The sequence below is a fragment of the Larus michahellis genome, chromosome 2 (assembly GCF_964199755.1).
Source record: "Larus michahellis chromosome 2, bLarMic1.1, whole genome shotgun sequence".
NCBI classification, from domain to species: domain Eukaryota; kingdom Metazoa; phylum Chordata; class Aves; order Charadriiformes; family Laridae; genus Larus; species Larus michahellis.
The window spans coordinates 36,030,086-36,047,747 of NC_133897.1; the positions used below are offsets into that span (position 1 = coordinate 36,030,086).

A 17,662-nucleotide genomic window follows, 5' to 3' on the forward strand; every position below is an offset into this window, starting at 1 on the left:
CGTTACCCCGTGTCCTACCATTATACTCCCAACAACATTCTCCACAGCAAAGCAAGAATAACAAGACTACCATCCTGCGCCCATTAACACTATGTGGGAATTATACAAATGTAAAATACACTTTCCCAAGAAAAATGTATTCATTTCAAACTAGCTGCAGCTTTTTAGGCAAAACCATGGCATTTAAGAGGGGGCACAAGGCATGAACTGGGATTAGGGGTTATACGCCAGCACCCAGGTGTTGTGTCTGCACCTCTTGGGCTCCCCAACAAACCATCACAGCGGAGCACTGGTTGCTGCTGTCCAGGCCCCGTCCCTCACCCTTTTTACCGCCACGCGGCTCTGACACCCCTCAAAGAACACCGACGGGAAGCGCAAGACACGGACGGGGGAGGCGAGGCCGCGCCATTGCCCGCCCCGGGCGTTCCCATCTACACACCCAAACCCCCACACCGGACTCTCCGCGGGGCTCCCCAGGGCCGAGATACGCCATCAGCGCGGCGTACCCGGAGCCCGGCCGCCGGCGCAGGTGCGGGGCCGGACCGACAGCGCCCGCCGCCTCAGCCCGCCACCGCCCCGGGACCGCCACCGCGCACGCGCCCAACGACTCTGCCCGACCGACATCAGAACGCGCCAATGAGGTGAGAGGAGCGCCTCCGCCGCTGGCCAATGGCCGGGCGGCATGCCGGGGAGGGGCGGGCCGCGGTGCCGGAGCGGGGCGGCGGGCATGTGGCGGGTGGTGTCGGCGGGGCGCCGGCTGTTGCCGCCTCTCTGCGCCGCGGCGGGGGGTGCCTGCCGGCCGGAGCCGCCCTCCCGTCTGGCCGGGGCTCCCCGCGGGGGCTGCGCGGCGGTGCGAGGCGCGGGAGGCGGCGGAGCCGGGGCGCTGGGGGCGGAGACGGCGGCGGAGCAGCGCCAGGCGGCAGGTAGGGCCCAGCGAAGGGTGACCTGGCCGGGGGGCCGAGCTGCCGGGGTGAACCAGCGAGTCCTCTCGGTCGTGGGCCTTCTGACTTCCCGCTTGGTATTTCGGTCTGGTTCTCTCGTGGTTGTTAAGCTTAATCGAGGTGTTCTCGGAAGGCTCGCAGCGGGTGAGGGAGCCCGTGTGTCGAGCAGGCCTTCCCCCGGGCAGGCCCTCCCCTGCTAGTAAGGCGCTGCTCAGGCTCCCTCAGAGCTGGTAACTCTGCGGGTGCGAAACGCTGGTTAACGTGGTGTCACGGGCTCCGTTGCCGGGTAAGGCGCTGGCCTGGCAGGCTCAAGTGTGGTCGTGAGGTGGCAGGTCAAGGTGGCCGCCGACCCGAAGGCCCTCGGCTCTGCCCAGTGCTCTTCTGGCTCTGTGAAATGTAACGCCTCGGGAAGAACCTACCTGTTTGGGACTCATGGAATCTCATTCTGCAGCTGTGGGAGGATCCTGGAGCTGCCTAGCGCCATGGAATTGCCCTCACCTTGTCTGGGACCACAGGCCTCAGGGTCATGGCATTTGTACCGAGCCAGCATCACCTCCTAAATCCCGCTGTAAAGCAGGGAGGCGGTGGCTAGCGTAGGCTGAGCCTGTGTGTAGATACATACAGGAACTTTTTTGAGGATACTGGTGCTGAGTATATCTCTGATGTACGCCCACAAAGAAATTTCCCTGTATAGATAACAGTTTTAGTGGCACGATGGCTGGTTACGAGTATACGCAGAGCTGGTTTGTCGTTGTAGCTGTTCTGCAAGTCTTCTCTAGCCTGGATCTGAGCATGACGTTCAGTGTGGCAGAGTGTGCCTGGGGTTGTTTAGACCATTCATTCTCTAACTAGGCACTAGAGACTTCGCATGTGGCCACCAGGCAAATATTTAACTTTTGTAACCACTGCATCTGGAGGAGCTGTGGCCACTGCTAATTTTCTGCATGTGTGACCACAGCAAAAGTTGAAAGAGTGCATGAGTCCCTAAGCTCAAAGGCTTTCATTTACAGAGATCTGATCCAATTTCATATCCCCATTCATGCATATAATTATGTGTAGCTATTGTTCTTTTGTTTGGCTTTTTCTTTATATTAGTAAATATAAAGCTCAGCTTTGTGCTGATGCTCGGTCTGCCCTAACGTTAACTTTATAGCGGCAGGCACGCATTGCTGACAGATTCAAATTATGCCTTAAGTATGCACACAAGTTGCATCTAGCTAATTAGGGCAAATTAGAAATAAACTGATTTCATGGTGTGAACAGGAGGTAGTTGCACTAATTTACCAGTTTCTAATCTGACTTGCTTAAACAGCTGAAGGACTAAAGCTTTGTCTACAGTATCATAATCCTCTGGCAGAACAGGGTAGGGAAAAAGACAAAAAGTGGCTTTACTCAGTATGGAGTTTACAAGTACCTTCACACTGCATCACATCAGCTTCACTTCCAATGTATTGATTTCATCTACTTAAGACTTTCAAGTAATTTCATCACTATGTATTATTACAAGCCTGTTGAAAAGCATTGTTCTGAAATGTTTTTAATTTTGTCTGTTGAAGTACTTAAGTTTCATTCATCTTAATTGACAAGTATCTGATGACAGTACTGTTAAGTACTAACAACAAGAAATAAGTTACCTAAAAGAAACTTTGATGTCTGCTAACTGCTATATCTAGCGATAGAGCGTTATTTACCAGAAGAGTGCTTCATTCTCAACTTTGATGGTTTTAAAAATTATTTTTAAAAATCTGCAGTTCATGTTGCATTATCAATATCAAACCAAACTCCACAGTGAGTGGCTAGCTTAGGCTATTATTCAGTCCATTGCTATTTTATGTTTTCTTAAGGGGTTGATTTTTGCAATTAAAAAGATAAATTGCCACTGTATAATTTTTTTTTTCTGTTCCAGAGACTGTTCTTCCAAAGTTCAACATTGATTTTGTTGTGGCTCTGCTGAGGCAGGAAAATGCTAAAGATATCTGTGTCATCCAGCTCCCTCCAGAAATTAAATACTGTAATTATTTTATAATTGTGAGCGGATCTTCAACACGACATCTCCATGCAATGGCACATTACATGCTGAAAATGGTAAGCCAGTTCCTACTGCACTCTCTGAATTTTGGGGAATGGTTTTAAATGTTGTGAAAGGAATTTCCCCAGGATTGCACGTATAGGAGTGTACGAGGCAAAATGAAACTAATTATCCTTATGTCATTTAGTTGTGAATGCATCTAGCAACTAACCGTGCTTTTTTGCTTTAGTGGTACTACTCAAAATGTAGAGAATATATTTTAAAAACAGATCTCTGCATTTAGAACAGTGATGACATTAACACAATTCAGTGACTAGAACAAGAGTGATGTGAAAAGTGGATGCAAGTCACGATCACCATTTGTATTCCATCCAGCAAGCTTCATGGCTATTCCCACTCATTCAAAATAGCTTAATCTGACTATTCTCAAACCCTAACCCCTAAAATTTCCAGGGTCTCGGGTATATTTTAAGCCTGGCAAAAAGATGGCATGTTATGAGGCACAGAATCCCTGATCCCTTCATGGGCTTACTAAAGCAGACTGCTAGTTAATAGACACCATCCTGTGCATGCACGGGAGAGAAGGAGAAGCAGCAGCAGCCATCTTTGCGTGGAAATCTTGCGCTGTTTGGCTTTGGCGGAATGTGAGCTTTTCACTACAAAAATGGAGGTCAGAATAAAAATACCAGTAGAGCTTAGGGATAAGGATCAGACTCAGGGGAGGGTGAAATTCTCTGTCCAGAAAAGAGACAGCAGACTGTTGGAAAACACAGTGTGAGGAATATGACTAGCCTTCATCTCAGTCAGCTGTCTGTACTCAACTTATAGTTTGCCTTCTCTTCACACACTTTCTTTCCCTTCCTGACCCCATTTTTCCTTTGGCTCTTGGTTTTACTTTCTTCCTTCCAGTCCTCTTGGTTTCAGCTGTGAGACTTGAGGGGGAGTTGGTATTGCTTTTTAGTGCCTTTCTGAGCAGGTGAGGGGAGTTTCTTGTCTTCTCTGCAGGAACTGATGCATCTTTGCAAACTAAAATTTTGCCTCAAGCTAGAAGTTGTATTAGTGTGATTTGGGTGTACTGAATTGAAGTGCTTAATATGTACTACATTATTTGCAGAACTTGTTAGTCTTAAATCAACAGCTCTCCATCTCCCCCAAACCAGGAGAGATCAGTGAATACCACCCCACCCGCAAAAAAACACGCCTGTGCTACAACTGGCTGCTCCCTCTGGTGGCTGCAAGAGCAGCTCTTCTGCAGGGCAGAGCATCTGGGGAGAAGTGGTGTCCTCCTGGGCATCCTGAGAAACCAGGAAGCCTGGCCAAGTACTCAGAGTGGCTGAGCTTGCCTGGCATTGAAAGTTTTCTAGGCAATAAGTAAACTGAAGCTTAAGATGTCAAGCAGAGCAGGTGCTTGGGAGTGGTCCTAGGCAGCTGACTGGCTTTACCGTTACCATACCTAAAACATTAGGGTAATGCATGATTTACACTAAAATGCAGAGGTGCCCATGTGTAGCACGAGGTCTTCCTGCTTTTCTTCCAGGAGCTTGCAAATGTTAAAGTCTCAACTGCTGCTTACCCCTTCCCATCTGGTTTCTTGTTAGAGGAGGAAACGAACACTTGGCTTCATTGTAATCTGTTCACCATTACACAGCCTTTAAAGGCGAGGCTGAAGGAAACCTGTAGTGGAAATCTGCCTTTCTACCTCTATTAGATAGCTGATGGCAGTGCACATGGGCTCTTTAGTATTTTAAGCAGACTTTCAGAGAGTCTTTGACAATTACCTGCTTTTGAGGATATCTCACAAGCTATTTTAAAGAAAGGAAGGTAGAACTAGTTCTGAATTACATTTTTGAAAGTTCTCCATTCTGTTTTGCAGACTGGGGCCGTTGTCCATCAGCTAGCACTGTGTGGGAAGGACCAGGAACAGTTGCATTTTGTGATAATTGCATTCACAATGGGGAAAAAAGTGGGACTTACTTGCTAGCCAGGCATGCTGTTAGAACCTGTTATTTTGGTTTTTGTCTTTTCATGGCAGAAAGAACTGTTAGAGCCATGCGGTCTCACTCTCTGTTTCCTCGTGGCCTTGTGCTGAAATAAATGTTGTTTGGCTTGTTTTTTAATTTCAGCTTGAAAAAGGTTTCCATATTATCTTGATTAACTGATCAATAAATAGAAATACTAGAAATAGAATACTAGAAATAAAGTAGAAATTTGAATAAAGGAACTCTGTGAAGATGCAGTTGGCTTCACTCCATTATTTTTTTCCCTATTGTCGCTTCTTGTAAAGAACCAAGTAGGTTATGGACAGTTCCAATAGTGACAGTATTTAAGCCTCTACTTGTCAAACTTCTTCAGCTCTGGTGGGTTCCATGTTCTTTACATACTAGATGGGGAGAGCTGAGCCTCTCAAGCTGGCATCTGTGAAAGCCACCATGTTGCATAGGGAACCAATTACCTTGCCCTAGCTGAGTGTTGCATTTGTGCTTTGAGCTGCCCCCTCTTCTCTCTCAGAGTGGTTCATAGCTTGGAAACCTGTGTGCCGGTCTTGCTTTCCCCGCATCTTGCAATGAGTGTTGAGAGCGTGGACTCAACAGACAGGAGGCTTGTTTAAATGCTTTCCTCACAGCATGGGTTGAAACTTGTTTTCTTCCCCTGCCACTTCCATCTGAGAAGAGGATAAGCTTGGCATCTCCATTTCCGCATCCTTACCTAGCCAATCGAAAACAACAATGAAAAGTATCTGAAAAGAAATAAATCTTAGCAGTAATGGCAGCTACAGGGAACCGGTAACTGAAAGACTACTTTAATGCAAAGCCATTGTATTCATTATTCATCTTGAGAAAAAATGGACATCTATAAAATTCATGGATAACTTTATGGGAATTCTGAGCATTAGGATTCCACCTTTGATCCTAAATCCCATTGAGAAATCTGTACTGATTTTCCAGTGCTGCAAGTGTATATTATTCTTTTTTTTTAGGCAGACCCCAGAACTGGTGTGAAGTAATGTAACCCATTTAAGATTTAAACCAACTCTAGACAGCTCATCGAAGTCCAGCTTATCTGTTAATTTGAGTGCTTTTAAGTAAATGCAAAGTATTTAATTTTCTGCCTTTGCTTCTTTCAGTACAAGTATTACAAAGAAGAAAATGATCCTCATACTCAGATTGAAGGGAAAGAAACAGATGACTGGCTGTGCATTGATTTTGGTAAATATTTGTGAATCTGACGAGTGTGACGTTCTGCATGAGCTCTTTGTTGAAGGATGCATCTCACCGTGAATCCTGGTTGCTGTGGAGAGTTCATAATACTCTGCTGTTTTGGAATTCCAGTTGTTGTTGCTTGAACTCATTGAGATATTAAAAAATTTTCACTAAAGATCGTTGGCACTGAGAAGAAAGCAGTAACTACTCTTCAGTGGCCAAAACAGGTCTTAATAAATTGAAGATAACAGTAGTGGAAAGAGAAAAGCTACTTCAGTCAATTTTCTCAGGTTTCTGTAATCCCTGTTTGGGTGAGCGGGGGCTCTTTGTATGCTGCCCTAGTAGTGAACCACTGAACAGATTTTTCCACTGTCCAGGTCATACCATGACACGGGGTAAAACCTTAGTCCTAAGAAATTGAGTTGAATTCTTTATTCTTCAAGTGTGAAACTCTCTGCACAAACATGAAAGACTTTGCATTCAGAAAGCATTTCTCCTTCGCTGCTAGCTCTAGAATCTCACCCTCCAACTCTGTGTTTTGGCTTAAAAGAGAGCATGGGTAGGTGAGGAGCGCTGCAGCCAGTAATGTTAAGCCTTGGTTACTTTACTGTCAATGATTTTGATAGTTATAACTGAAAACCAATTGACATTTAAAGGCATAACTAGAAAAAATGTGCATTAGAAGTACACTGGAATTAACGTTCTCTACTATTGTTTGCACAGAATTAATGAAAACCTGTAAGAAAAACCCTACTACATCAAAGTTTGAACCCGTTTCCTTATAAAAAGCAGCTGAGCAGCACAGCTAAGGAAAATTACTTGGCTATAGCTGAATATTGTTGGTAATATAGGAAAGCTGAAAGTCCCTCTGTAACCTTACAAAGGAGACTCTTTCAACTGAAATTTCTTTTGATTTACTTCCTTCTGCCCCCTAGAAGTCATAACTTCTTTGGTCTGGAGTCTTGTGATAGTGTTTTAATTTAAACCAGAGTATTGTTCCTCTCCTTCTTCTGGCTGTAATCTTGGAGTCTTTTGAAGGCCCGACCAATTCCTAACACTGTTCAAGAACTGGAATCTGCAACTTAGGAAGAGACCTGCATCAGCTGACCTGTTATATCTAGCCAGAATGGAGGTGGAAGACTTGAACTCTTTGTGCAGCTGAAAGTGTAGTAGTGCTCTACAGTTCACGTTGATTAATTGTGAATTTCTGTTCTGTGCAGGTAGCATAGTGACACATTTCATGCTGCCAGAGACACGAGAGGCTTATGAATTGGAGAAGCTGTGGACTCTTGGTTCCTACGATGACCAGCTAGCACAGATGATTCCACAGTCGCTGCCAGAAGACTTTATATTTGGACTGACTCCTAACAGCAGTGATCATCTTGAGACAAGAACTTAATGCAGCTGCTGAGTGGAAAGAGAAGGGAGTCTGCCTTCACAGATCTGAGACACACAGTTTTGATTGCTGATGTAACAGACACTACAGTTGATCAGTACAAAACAATGTATTTATTGGATATGCCTAGGTAAAGCTCTGAACAAGCTACAAAAATTATCAGAATCATTAAGGTTGGAAAAGACCCTTAAGCTCCAGTCCAACCATAAAATGTCAAAGAAGGAATCCTATCGTAAGGGAGCTTCCTAGGGGGGTCATGGTTTCAAGGGAGTTTGCAGTGAGAAGAGAGGGGCAAAGACAGCTACTTACCCTGAAACTCATGCTCAGTCTAGTACCTTTGAAAGACCTGCTTGTAGTGGTAGTGCAAAAAAAGACCGGAGTGCTGCAATGAAAAAACTGTACGTGAAATAGTACAGTTTTGATGAGGCTTCTTATATTAACCCATTTGCTTCTGGTCCCGATTGAAGCAAGTCATGCTCTGAGTTGAAGGAGGAGAGAAAACTGACTGGTGTTGCTGAGCACATAAAAGCCAAGAGCAGCAGTGACAAATAAATGTGTCTTGAGTTAACAGAACAGTAAGTCAGTTTTTCAGTCAAGGCCAATCTGTTTTTAATAATAAAAAAAAAAAAAACCAAACCTGAAGAGCTTCAATTCCTTGTCTTCATGTTAAAACATTCAGCTTATTCTAAGTCTGCAGTTGGCTCCTCTCCTAGTTTTCCTCTCCCTAGTTTCTGGAAAAGGACACTGAGGCAACATGCTATGGCAGTGGAAACCTTCAGCGCCTTTGAAGTGGGCAAAAGTGGTTCTCAAGGAAGCCCTCAGTCACTGAGCGTTACTTGCTGCTAACGGACTGGTCAGCACGGTGAGAAGTCGCCGTGCAGGGTGTTCTGCTGCACGGTCTAATAACCAGTTAGAAGAGCTTCAAGATGGTACGAAAACATGGCTGTGTAAAACAAGATGCTTTTCTCTCCTACAGGACAGGACTTTCATCACTAGATTAGGATCTCTTCCTTCTGGAGAAGCTTGCTCTGCCGTGCATCGGGATCCTGAGGATAGTCACCTTTTCCCCCGTAGCCCCACAGACTACTTCAAGCCCTTGCTGCATCTCTTCCCTGCACAGCAGCTGCTGCTTGTAATGCTCAAAGAAAGTGACCTTGTTTTTTCTGCCTGTGGTTGTTGTGTTTAGGGAGAAGGGGTGTGTGTGTGTTTGTTTGTTTGTTTAAAAGAATAAATCAAACCAAAACAAATGAAAAAAAACCTCCCTCATTTCAGCCCGGTCATGTTTTCCTGCTGTGTGTAGCCTCTGTTCTTTCAGGAATAACTGTCCCTGAGTTCACCTGCTCTTTGATACCAGGCAGCATAGTTCTGCAAATTAAGTAAGGAGAGTTAATTAAATGTGGTTAAACTATGCAGATAGATAAAGCATCTTTGCCCCAAAAAATAAAGGTATTGGTGGTAAATCTGACTGCAAAGAATGATTTTTCAAAATACTTGGCAATAAGTACTCCACATGGGGGAAAGATAACCTTGGCTGGCTTACAGAGTGGTGGGTTCTAAATCAGGCATTTCCTCCTAGGAGGGATCCGTAGGAGGAACTTTGGATCATTCCCTGAAACCATTTGCCTTTTGCTGCTGCAGATAAGTAATACCAGATGAATAGAGGCAGGTTCAGCAAACGTTACACCATTATATAAACCTACATGTAGTCACCAGAACTGCACATGGTAGCCTGCCTCAAAGAGCGCAGTAACAAAAGGAGTGCCCAGAAAAGAATGGTAAGAGATAGGCAACAGCTTACACGTGAGCAGACGAGGACTCTTATAGCTGGAAAGGGGTATAGTCTGTAAGACAAGACCCAAAAAAATAAATGAACTGAGGAGACAAAACTCAGTAAAATAAATGAAAAAGTGTAACAGAATTTACTGCCAAAGCACGTTGGGAAAAGGGGTTATGTGGAACACCCACTGGTTGCTATGAAATAATCGAAACTGCCAGCTCAGATCTTCCTCACCCCCCACTGAAGAGCAGGAGCCGTAACCTGTGCCCAGCCCCTGCCGGGTGACCTGCTCGCCTCCATGAGCCTCTGGCCTGCCCCTCGTAAAAGCCAGGACATAGGAATTAACAGACAGTCAGAATGATCAGTGCTCTGCAACATTAAACCCCTTTTAGAAGGAAAACATTTGGGAATGGTTTCAATTCTACCGATCAGGTGATTTCTGTGCAAAATAAAGATACAGAGCAGCTTGTCCGATGAGTCCATAGATTCACCCTGTGCAGAGGTATGTGCAGGTTTGGCTCTGCGCAGCATCCCTTGATGATGGGATGAACAGGAGAAACGCTTGTCAAGGTGAAACTTTTGTCATCATTTCACCAGTTTCCTGCACTACGTTTGAGTAACTTCATTATGAAGGGGTGTTTGCATCCATCAGTTGAGCTGACATCTGTGTTACACCCAGCTTGAGTGCTTACTCCACACTTTTTCCTGTTTAAAACTCCTGTGCCCTAGTACCACGTGGAGACCACGGTGTCCTGCACAGCATACATGCTGCATTTAATGGAAACTAATACAAAGAGCGCATGCCTTTGAAATTGCAGTTTAGGAATAAAAGCTGTGGAAGGTTAGAAGCAAAGAAAAGCATCATGATTAAGCAAATGCTTAAAACAGTCAGGGGTTTAGCTCTCACAAACGCACCAGCGATACAGAGGAAGCTTAACTTTTTATGTTGCTCCAATGGCAGGGTTGCTGGTTCTGAGAAGGTGGCTCAATGTGGGCATGGAAAAATGAGCTTAAGAATTCCCTGTGAAATGCAATACCCTACACAGTGTCTTCTACAGACCTCCTTTCTTCAGCTCCCTCTTTCTGCTGGCTGGTCTCAGCAAAGGAGCTGTGAAGACAAGTGGGAGGGTGAAAGAGTATGGAAAACAAGTCTGGTTTTCCACTCCTCTTTAAAAGATACAGAATTATTCCTGACACTCCTTCATTCTCCAGCCCCTCCCCTCTCACTCAAAGCGTTCACAGTTAAACATCTAGTCTCATTTCTATTCCAAATACTGTTAAGAAGGATCTAAACAGAGAGGCAATAGCACCTCCCCGGCAAGCGGTGTGTGTTTGGGTGGTGGTAGGAGCAAGACACAGGTTGCCATCACGTTTGTTTGCTAGCGTGACTGGTTCTGCCTATCCAAGCTTTCAGGGCCACGTTCATTACACTGCTTCATCACGCTGGGAGCGCTAAAATAGATATGGTAAAAAGCAGCCAAAAAAAAAAATTAAATAAATTTAACCGCAATTCAGATCTCACTGCAAACCTGTTAAAGATTCTTTCGTGTTTGCCCTGGGTTAGGACTGTTGGGTACACATCTCTTCCACAGCAAATCAGCCTAAGTGATCTGCAGACCAAAACCATGAACTATAGGTTGTGCTACGAACTGTGCAGCGTTGTCACATGAGAGGGAGAAGATGGATGAATGAATTTTAAGCCACAGGAGTCACTGCTGGTATCGGGAGGTGCAAACATTGCAGCCTGGCTGCTGGCTGCCCTAGCAGCTGTGGGATACCTGCGGGTGCCTGCTCATCCTTATCCAGTTATTGTTACAGCCAGAAAAACCAACTTGATCAGAAGTACCGCAAATACTTGGAAGGGTCTATCCCTACGCCTCATTAATTTAAAAACACACCACACAACTTTATCTGATGATAGGAGTTAAACTCTTTATTCCATTCAGAGGCATCTGGCAAGTGGAGCTGCATTGGGGGGCACATTACAGATGAAAAATGATCCATACTTTGTGGATATTGAAATCATTTACAGTATTTACTTTCTAGCTATTCCCAAATACTCCAAATTACCAAGTCTCAATTGAAAAGAAAAACATGATTTACCATACTAAGTCTAGAAATTTAAGAGAGATGACAGTATTTAAATCAGCAGATGTAAATGCAGCGCCTATTTGTAAAGTAATTTTTTATGGAAAATAATGAAGTCAAATCCTTCTCAAATGTTAAGAAAGGAACGTCAGACTGACTTAAGCCTCAACAAAAATTAAAACGCTATGACTTTCCATACTTCAGTAATTTTAAATTCATTGTAAGAAAAAAAATTTATCCTAAAGGCTAGATGAAGGTCACTGTCAAAAAAGGAAAAGAAACTCATTTTTCTTCGCTAAAACTACAACATAAGTTTGTGGTTTTTAAACCAATTAGTAAAGAAGAGATGCAGGAAAAACACTTCAGACCATTTTCAAAATTATCTAATCTGTACAACAATGATCTTTGGGAAAATTATCTAGTCTATGTAGTAATGCCTCTATTTCAACATGAACCTAAGAGGTAGATAACAAAATGATGAAACAAATGTTTTTGCTCGTTGTGCCCCTCAAATCAGTGCAGCATGGTGATTCTGATCATCTCATGCACAAAAAACATCACAAAAAAAAGGTTCAGAGGTAATAGCATGGCTCTGTCGACCACACACATACGGGCGCGCACGCGCACACACACACACACAGCAGTCTTTATGCACCATGTGTTGCCACATTTTTTTCTTTTTTTTTTTTTCTTAAACTGAGGTAGACTGAAGTTTATTGTAGAAACTTGAATGTGTCACTATTACCACAATCATCATTCAAATTACATTCGGAAATTAAAAAAATTTGGTAACTTTCCTGTTATCCCTGCCTTTTGACATTTTTTTTTTTTTGTCTTCTCTAATGGTTGGTTGCAGAACGTGCATAAATCCTGCTGCATCTATTATAAGCCAGGCTAGAGAGGTTGTTGGTTTTTTGTGTTTTTTTTTAATCTTGTAATAGTTTTTAAAACCTTCAAAGTGGCTTAGTGTGGCCCATAACAGCGGCTGGATATGTAAACTTAGCCTTTCATTATCTTTCAACGTGATCAAACACTGTTTGACCTTCCCCCATCGTGGTAACTGAAAGCAGTATGATGTGATCTGCAGCCAGCGGAGACCCTCACGGCCTCCAACACGCTCTAGCAGATCGAGTGTTCTATCAAACTGAAGATGAAGCTTGCTCTTTGAACAAAATGGCAAAGTCCAAATGGGCTGCAAATGGTTAAATGTAGCATCATTAGGTAGTGATGGTCAAAGGCACAAAGGGTTCATGCATTCAATCAAGTAGCACAAAAAAAAATTCAGCCTCTTGCAGCCTTCTAAATTTTTTTTTTTCCCCCAACCCCAGCCTCTTGCCATCACTTCCTTGTCCTGTTCCCAAAAAAGTACCGTCACAAACTTTTTCATCCCATCTTAAAAGAAAACTAAACGGCATTGCTGCTATCAGAATGTTGGCATCATTCACTATCTTTTGAACATTCACTGAATTTCTTTTTTTTTTTTTTCAAACAAATGATGGTGTTGAAGCCCCCAGAAAACCTGAGGCTGTGTTTTTTTTACCCACCTTACTCCCATCAGCCAGCAGCTAGAAGTGCTCTACTATATTTTTTCCCCGATAAGTCTGTAGTACTCCTGGCTGGTGGCTGATCAAATTTTAATTTTTTTTAAAAAAATAAAATGCTCAAGAACTATTAGCTTTATAAAGTATACAAAATACCAAAAAAAAAAAAAGCAAAAAAGGAACAATTTCTCATTGAGGTACTAAATGCCTGAGGTAGTTTAGTAAAATGCATATTTATCTTTTTATGCCCTGGCCAACACCATTCAACACTTCCCTTAGGTTATTCATGGCAGTGTTATGTAAAAATGCAACCAAATTCTTTTTAAAAAATGCCACTTGTTTCAACATTGGGACTAACACTTAAACTCTTGTCGATACCCTTGCTCTAACCCTTGCCCACCCACAATCCCACCCTCCAAATGTGTTTCTTCTTTTACAACTGGACCTATAAGAGCAATGCCTTTTCTTTTTTTTTTCTTTTTTCTTTTCTTTTTTTTTTTTTTAAACCAGTGAACTCAGAAGAGAAAGCTTCATTAAACCAAGTTCTAAAATTGTTGGGGAATAATAAGAACAATAAAAAAGACTAACGAGTTTATGTTAAATTGTGAGAATAGAACAAAAGGGAAGTGAAGGGGTCCTTATTTTAAAGCTGGGTTTCAAAAGTTTGAGAGAGCCTAAAGAATACATTCTCAGAGACAGCGTTCAACGGTTGCCTGGTCCTCAAACAGGTGATTGGCTTGGTGGATCTTCTGCATATAACTTCAACAGGTGCTCACCACCCGTCTCCGTCGCACAGTCTGTCTTTGGTCTGGCATCTGTCTCTGATGGGCCATTTTCTAAACCTTTATTTTCGTCTTGGCTGAGGCTGTCCGCTTTGCAATGTTTTTTGCTGTTGCTGCTGCCTTCTTACCTGAGCCAGTATTTCCTGAATTTTTCTCTGAGCAAGCTGAAGGACATAAAGAAGAAACAACCCATCATGATGCCATGCCGCAGTGACTGCTGTTTACAACAGACTACAGATGCTACTGGGATTAAGAAAATCTGGAATAACTAAGCTCCTAGTACTGACAAGATTGCTCATTAGTTAAATACACTTGGGTTAGTCATGGTGTACAACTTAATTTTGAATTATTTTTTTTTTTTCTTTTTCCACCTACCACAACTACCTGCGTAGTCAGTTTTCACATCTGTAATATAGAAAGCATGAACGTAGGAAGATGACTACCAATATTAAGATTATTGGAGCTACAGGCTACTTCCATTTTACTCCTCTGGAGAGACTAATATTTTATAAGAACCACACTTTAATAGAGAGTGGACAGTTATTTTTTTTTATACACCAGGGAATCCAGAAGGTCAGACTTAAAGGATTTACCAGCCCTCCCATCTCCTTTCTGAGCTACAAGTCACCTGCAGCAAGGCATCAAAAGGGATTGAACCGAACTAAGAGTTAAGTGAGGGAAGGAATCTTGTGATCATTTTCTTTATGACATTAAATCAACAGTTTGGGCGATGTGGACAAAGTGCCTCTATACGTGCAGCTCTTGCCAGGTACTATGAGATGGCTTGTATCTCCCTTCCATCTGAATTTCAGTCTGATCACAACTTGGGTTTTCTTTTACTTTGGAAGTTTCAGCAGTGCCAGAGCCTACATATGTTGGTAGGAGAATTTAAGAAGATTGTTTTACATATTTCAAAGTGCAATATTGTTATAAATCTCTCTCACAGGCATGAGGAAGTTTATCACAGCATAACAATTAAAGGAGCCTGGCAAGCAAAGCTTTCTGTATCCTGAGTAAAAGTCTTCCATCCCTTGGCTCTGCATGTGGGTATAAAAGACAGACCATGGAAAAACCAAGGTAATACAGCAATTCATTCCGCTCCTCCTACCTGGCATGCATAGAAGTGACCAGTTATTTTCACAACCACCTGATCATTTTCATCAGGTGTCTGGTCACGAGGGACTACAACTTCTGCACTTGTCAAGTTTTGAAGCTCATTTACCTATAAATAGATAGTAGAAATCAGAAAATCTTAAACAAACAAATATCCCACAACCACCAAGCCTCAAAGATACTGCTGACCACAGGAAACTTATCCTTTAAGTTGTGTTTAAAAAAAGAAACCCGCTAACAGAAAGCATCTTTGTGCAGCAGTGTGCACTTTGCAAGATGAGCCTCTTGTGTCTCTAACATAAATTAGCACCACATTCTCTAGGTTTGCAGAAGTGTTTTAAAGACTAAATACAACACACAGAAGGTGTTAAATACGTGACTTAAAAAAGCAAATAGATGCCACAGTGTTTACAGTTGAGTTTACAAGTTTAAGGTCAGAAAACTCATACAATGTATAATAAAGAGAAGAAAAAAATGTCAAAGTATTTATAGATTTTTTTCCTTGGAAAACCTCCACAAGATGGAGAACTCTAAACAGAGCAGTGAGGAGTGTCCAAATTATTTTCGATAGCCTATCGGTTTCCATAGTGTTAAGTAGAGGTAAAGTTAGAGTCTTTTTCCTGTTTACACTCATTTTATTTTAGAAATGCGTAGCATTAGTGAATCAAAAATGTTTGTCCTTAAATGTCTTACCACTGTAACTAATGAAATAGGCCACGTTGCCTCCTTACAACTTCAAGACCCTGTTGCACTCAAGGATGGAGACCCATTTCTTTGCAAACATCATCTAGCTCCTGACTTACAACCATATGAAAATACTACAGTACCAGCACCTTTTCAGGATGGAAAAATCCCAGCGGTGTTATTTTATGCAACAAACTGAGCCTAAAAAATACCACCAATTAAATTGAAGCAAAAAAAAAATTTTGTTTTTTGTAATATTGAGGTCTGAACATGTCTTAATTTCCTACAACTTATTTAGAAATTACGCTTTCATTCAGTTTTGGCCAGAGATGCCACCTTTGTACACATTGGATTTAATTTTAATTAAATGAGATTAGTGAAATCTTTTTGCAAAATCTGGCACAAGCTAAGGTTTGCAGAAGCAGGTCTTCAGTGGGATCGTATTCATTCTAAACGGAAGAACTACATTTCTATTAACAAAAGCCCTGAAGATCTGACTGGGACCATCGGATTTTTGTTATACTATTTTTTTTATATTTTTTTTTTTAGATGAAATAAATCATTCTATGAGATCAGCTTCTCAACTCCACACTAGAAGAAAGGAGAGCTTAAGAACAGCTAAGAAAATAGAACCTGCTTTAACATAACTTAAAATGATTAGCTATTAGTTAGCTAAATGTTTAAGCCTTTTACATATATACACACTGAAATAAGAAACATAACTGAACAATATTGAGAGTTTTATTTCAGCTACTTACTGTTTTGCCTCCTTTACCAATAACTCTACCAGCAGCATAGGATGGCACTTTTATATGAGCCTCAAGTTTCACTTCTTCTTTAGGTCCAAAGAAATTTTCTTCCTTAAGTTTTCCATAGATTCTCCCTTGAGCCTGCAAAAAATGGTTTCAGTTAAGAGAATGTGCTTACTGAAATCTAGTTAAATTTAAGAAATTCCACAGAAAGGTGAATTCTCACTACACAACCCTGACAAAATATTTTCCCTAATATATATAATAACTATTTTTCTGAAAGTCTTTGTACCAAACTAGGAAGCACCACTGTCCAACTTTAAAGATTGCATGTCAAACTAGGGAATCACGGAGTGATTTAACAGAGATCATTATTATTCTGCTTTTTAGTAGAAAAATTGCTTTCAAAAGAAACTATTGCATCTCTGTGGAGGTAAAGAACGGTGGAGAGAAGACCTGTCTGGCTGAAGCATTTTTTTTATTACACCCAGAAGCACAGAATGCAATTAATTAGCTCAGAAACCCATTCTTTTAAGGTTACTAAATGGGGGGGGAAAAAAGCGCCAACCCCACCCCAACAAGTCATGGGATAAAGACTCCAATTAGAGTTACTTTTACAACCCATTACAAGATATTGTTTAAAAATAAATAAATCTGAGCTTGCTCAATTTTCTAAAAGGATACAAAAAAAAAATAATCAAACTGCCTAGATGTAAACAGCACCATGGGAACAGTATTACTCTGACCAGCACACAGTTCCCTTTTCTGTGGAACACACAAGTGCCAGGTAGCGAGAAGAATGTTGTCTGAGACGAAGCTCATGAATCTTACTGATTTTTAAACTTATTTATTTCATTACTCCCTGCCATTCATCAGTGAATTCTTCTACTCTGCATCTCCTAGAACCATCAAAAGAACATTTCTGTTGAGATACTGAAGAGAGGTGCTCTCTAAAGACCATAAAATAGGACCACAAAGCCTTTCCAGTTCAGATTCTCTATCACCTTCTTTAAATCACGTACACCAGTGTACAGTGTCACTCTGTCCACACTAAATCCAACCACCTTACAGGCCACCACTGCAATGGAATATGAAAAGTCCAAAAAGATTGCCTGACGTGATAATTATTTTAAGTAGTGGCAGCTTATTTTATCTTATTTCTAGCTCTTGTCTTAAAAGTCTACTCAAGTTCATGCTACTCTAAAATGGGTAAGATGAAAGGCACTTTGTGACCTTGGAGCTGAAAGCATTTTGGGTAAGCCAGACTCCACCTGAAGTGTATGAAAAAATCTGTAGCGTTTGGCTTTGACCTAGGCAGGATATGGCAGGTCATGGGACCCTGACACAGAGGGCAAAATCTAT

General features: G+C 42.0%; 2 protein-coding genes across 4 annotated transcripts in view; one reads left to right on the forward strand and one right to left on the reverse strand.

Annotated features, from left to right (window-relative positions):
• The first annotated feature begins 682 nt into the window (after window positions 1-682).
• On the forward strand, window positions 683-8,783 carry MALSU1 (mitochondrial assembly of ribosomal large subunit 1). Of its 2 annotated transcripts, XR_012585493.1 has the most exons (5): window positions 683-923; window positions 2,848-3,026; window positions 6,095-6,176; window positions 7,391-8,428; window positions 8,543-8,783. XR_012585493.1 is itself a non-coding variant. In XM_074574845.1 (4 exons), the coding sequence occupies exons 1-4, from the start codon at window positions 683-685 to the stop codon at window positions 7,567-7,569; spliced, it is 681 nt and encodes a 226-aa protein (XP_074430946.1). In that variant the 3' UTR covers window positions 7,570-8,783. The 2 variants fall into 2 exon arrangements, 1 of the variants encoding a protein (XP_074430946.1); XM_074574845.1 differs by having other exon boundaries at window positions 7,391-8,783.
• Window positions 8,784-13,548: 4,765 nt separating this feature from the next.
• IGF2BP3 (insulin like growth factor 2 mRNA binding protein 3) overlaps window positions 13,549-17,662 on the reverse strand; it is a 114,249-nt gene continuing 110,135 nt past the window's right edge. For both annotated transcript variants that reach the window (XM_074574847.1, XM_074574846.1), the window contains 3 exons: window positions 16,310-16,441; window positions 14,863-14,976; window positions 13,549-13,918 (listed from right to left, as the gene is read on the reverse strand). In XM_074574847.1, coding sequence (XP_074430948.1) covers window positions 13,817-13,918; window positions 14,863-14,976; window positions 16,310-16,441 — 348 coding nt within the window. In that variant the 3' untranslated portion in view covers window positions 13,549-13,816. The remainder of the gene's footprint in view (window positions 13,919-14,862; window positions 14,977-16,309; window positions 16,442-17,662) is intronic.

Excerpts from the sequence above, each read along its gene's own strand:
- MALSU1 (XM_074574845.1), top strand. The coding sequence starts at position 683 with ATGCCGGGGAGGGGCGGGCCGCGGTGCCGGAGCGGGGCGGCGGGCATG. Across the intron at positions 924-2,847 it reads GGAGCAGCGCCAGGCGGCAG|AGACTGTTCTTCCAAAGTTC; the intron begins GTAGGGCCCAGC and ends TTTCTGTTCCAG. Across the intron at positions 3,027-6,094 it reads CACATTACATGCTGAAAATG|TACAAGTATTACAAAGAAGA; the intron begins GTAAGCCAGTTC and ends TGCTTCTTTCAG.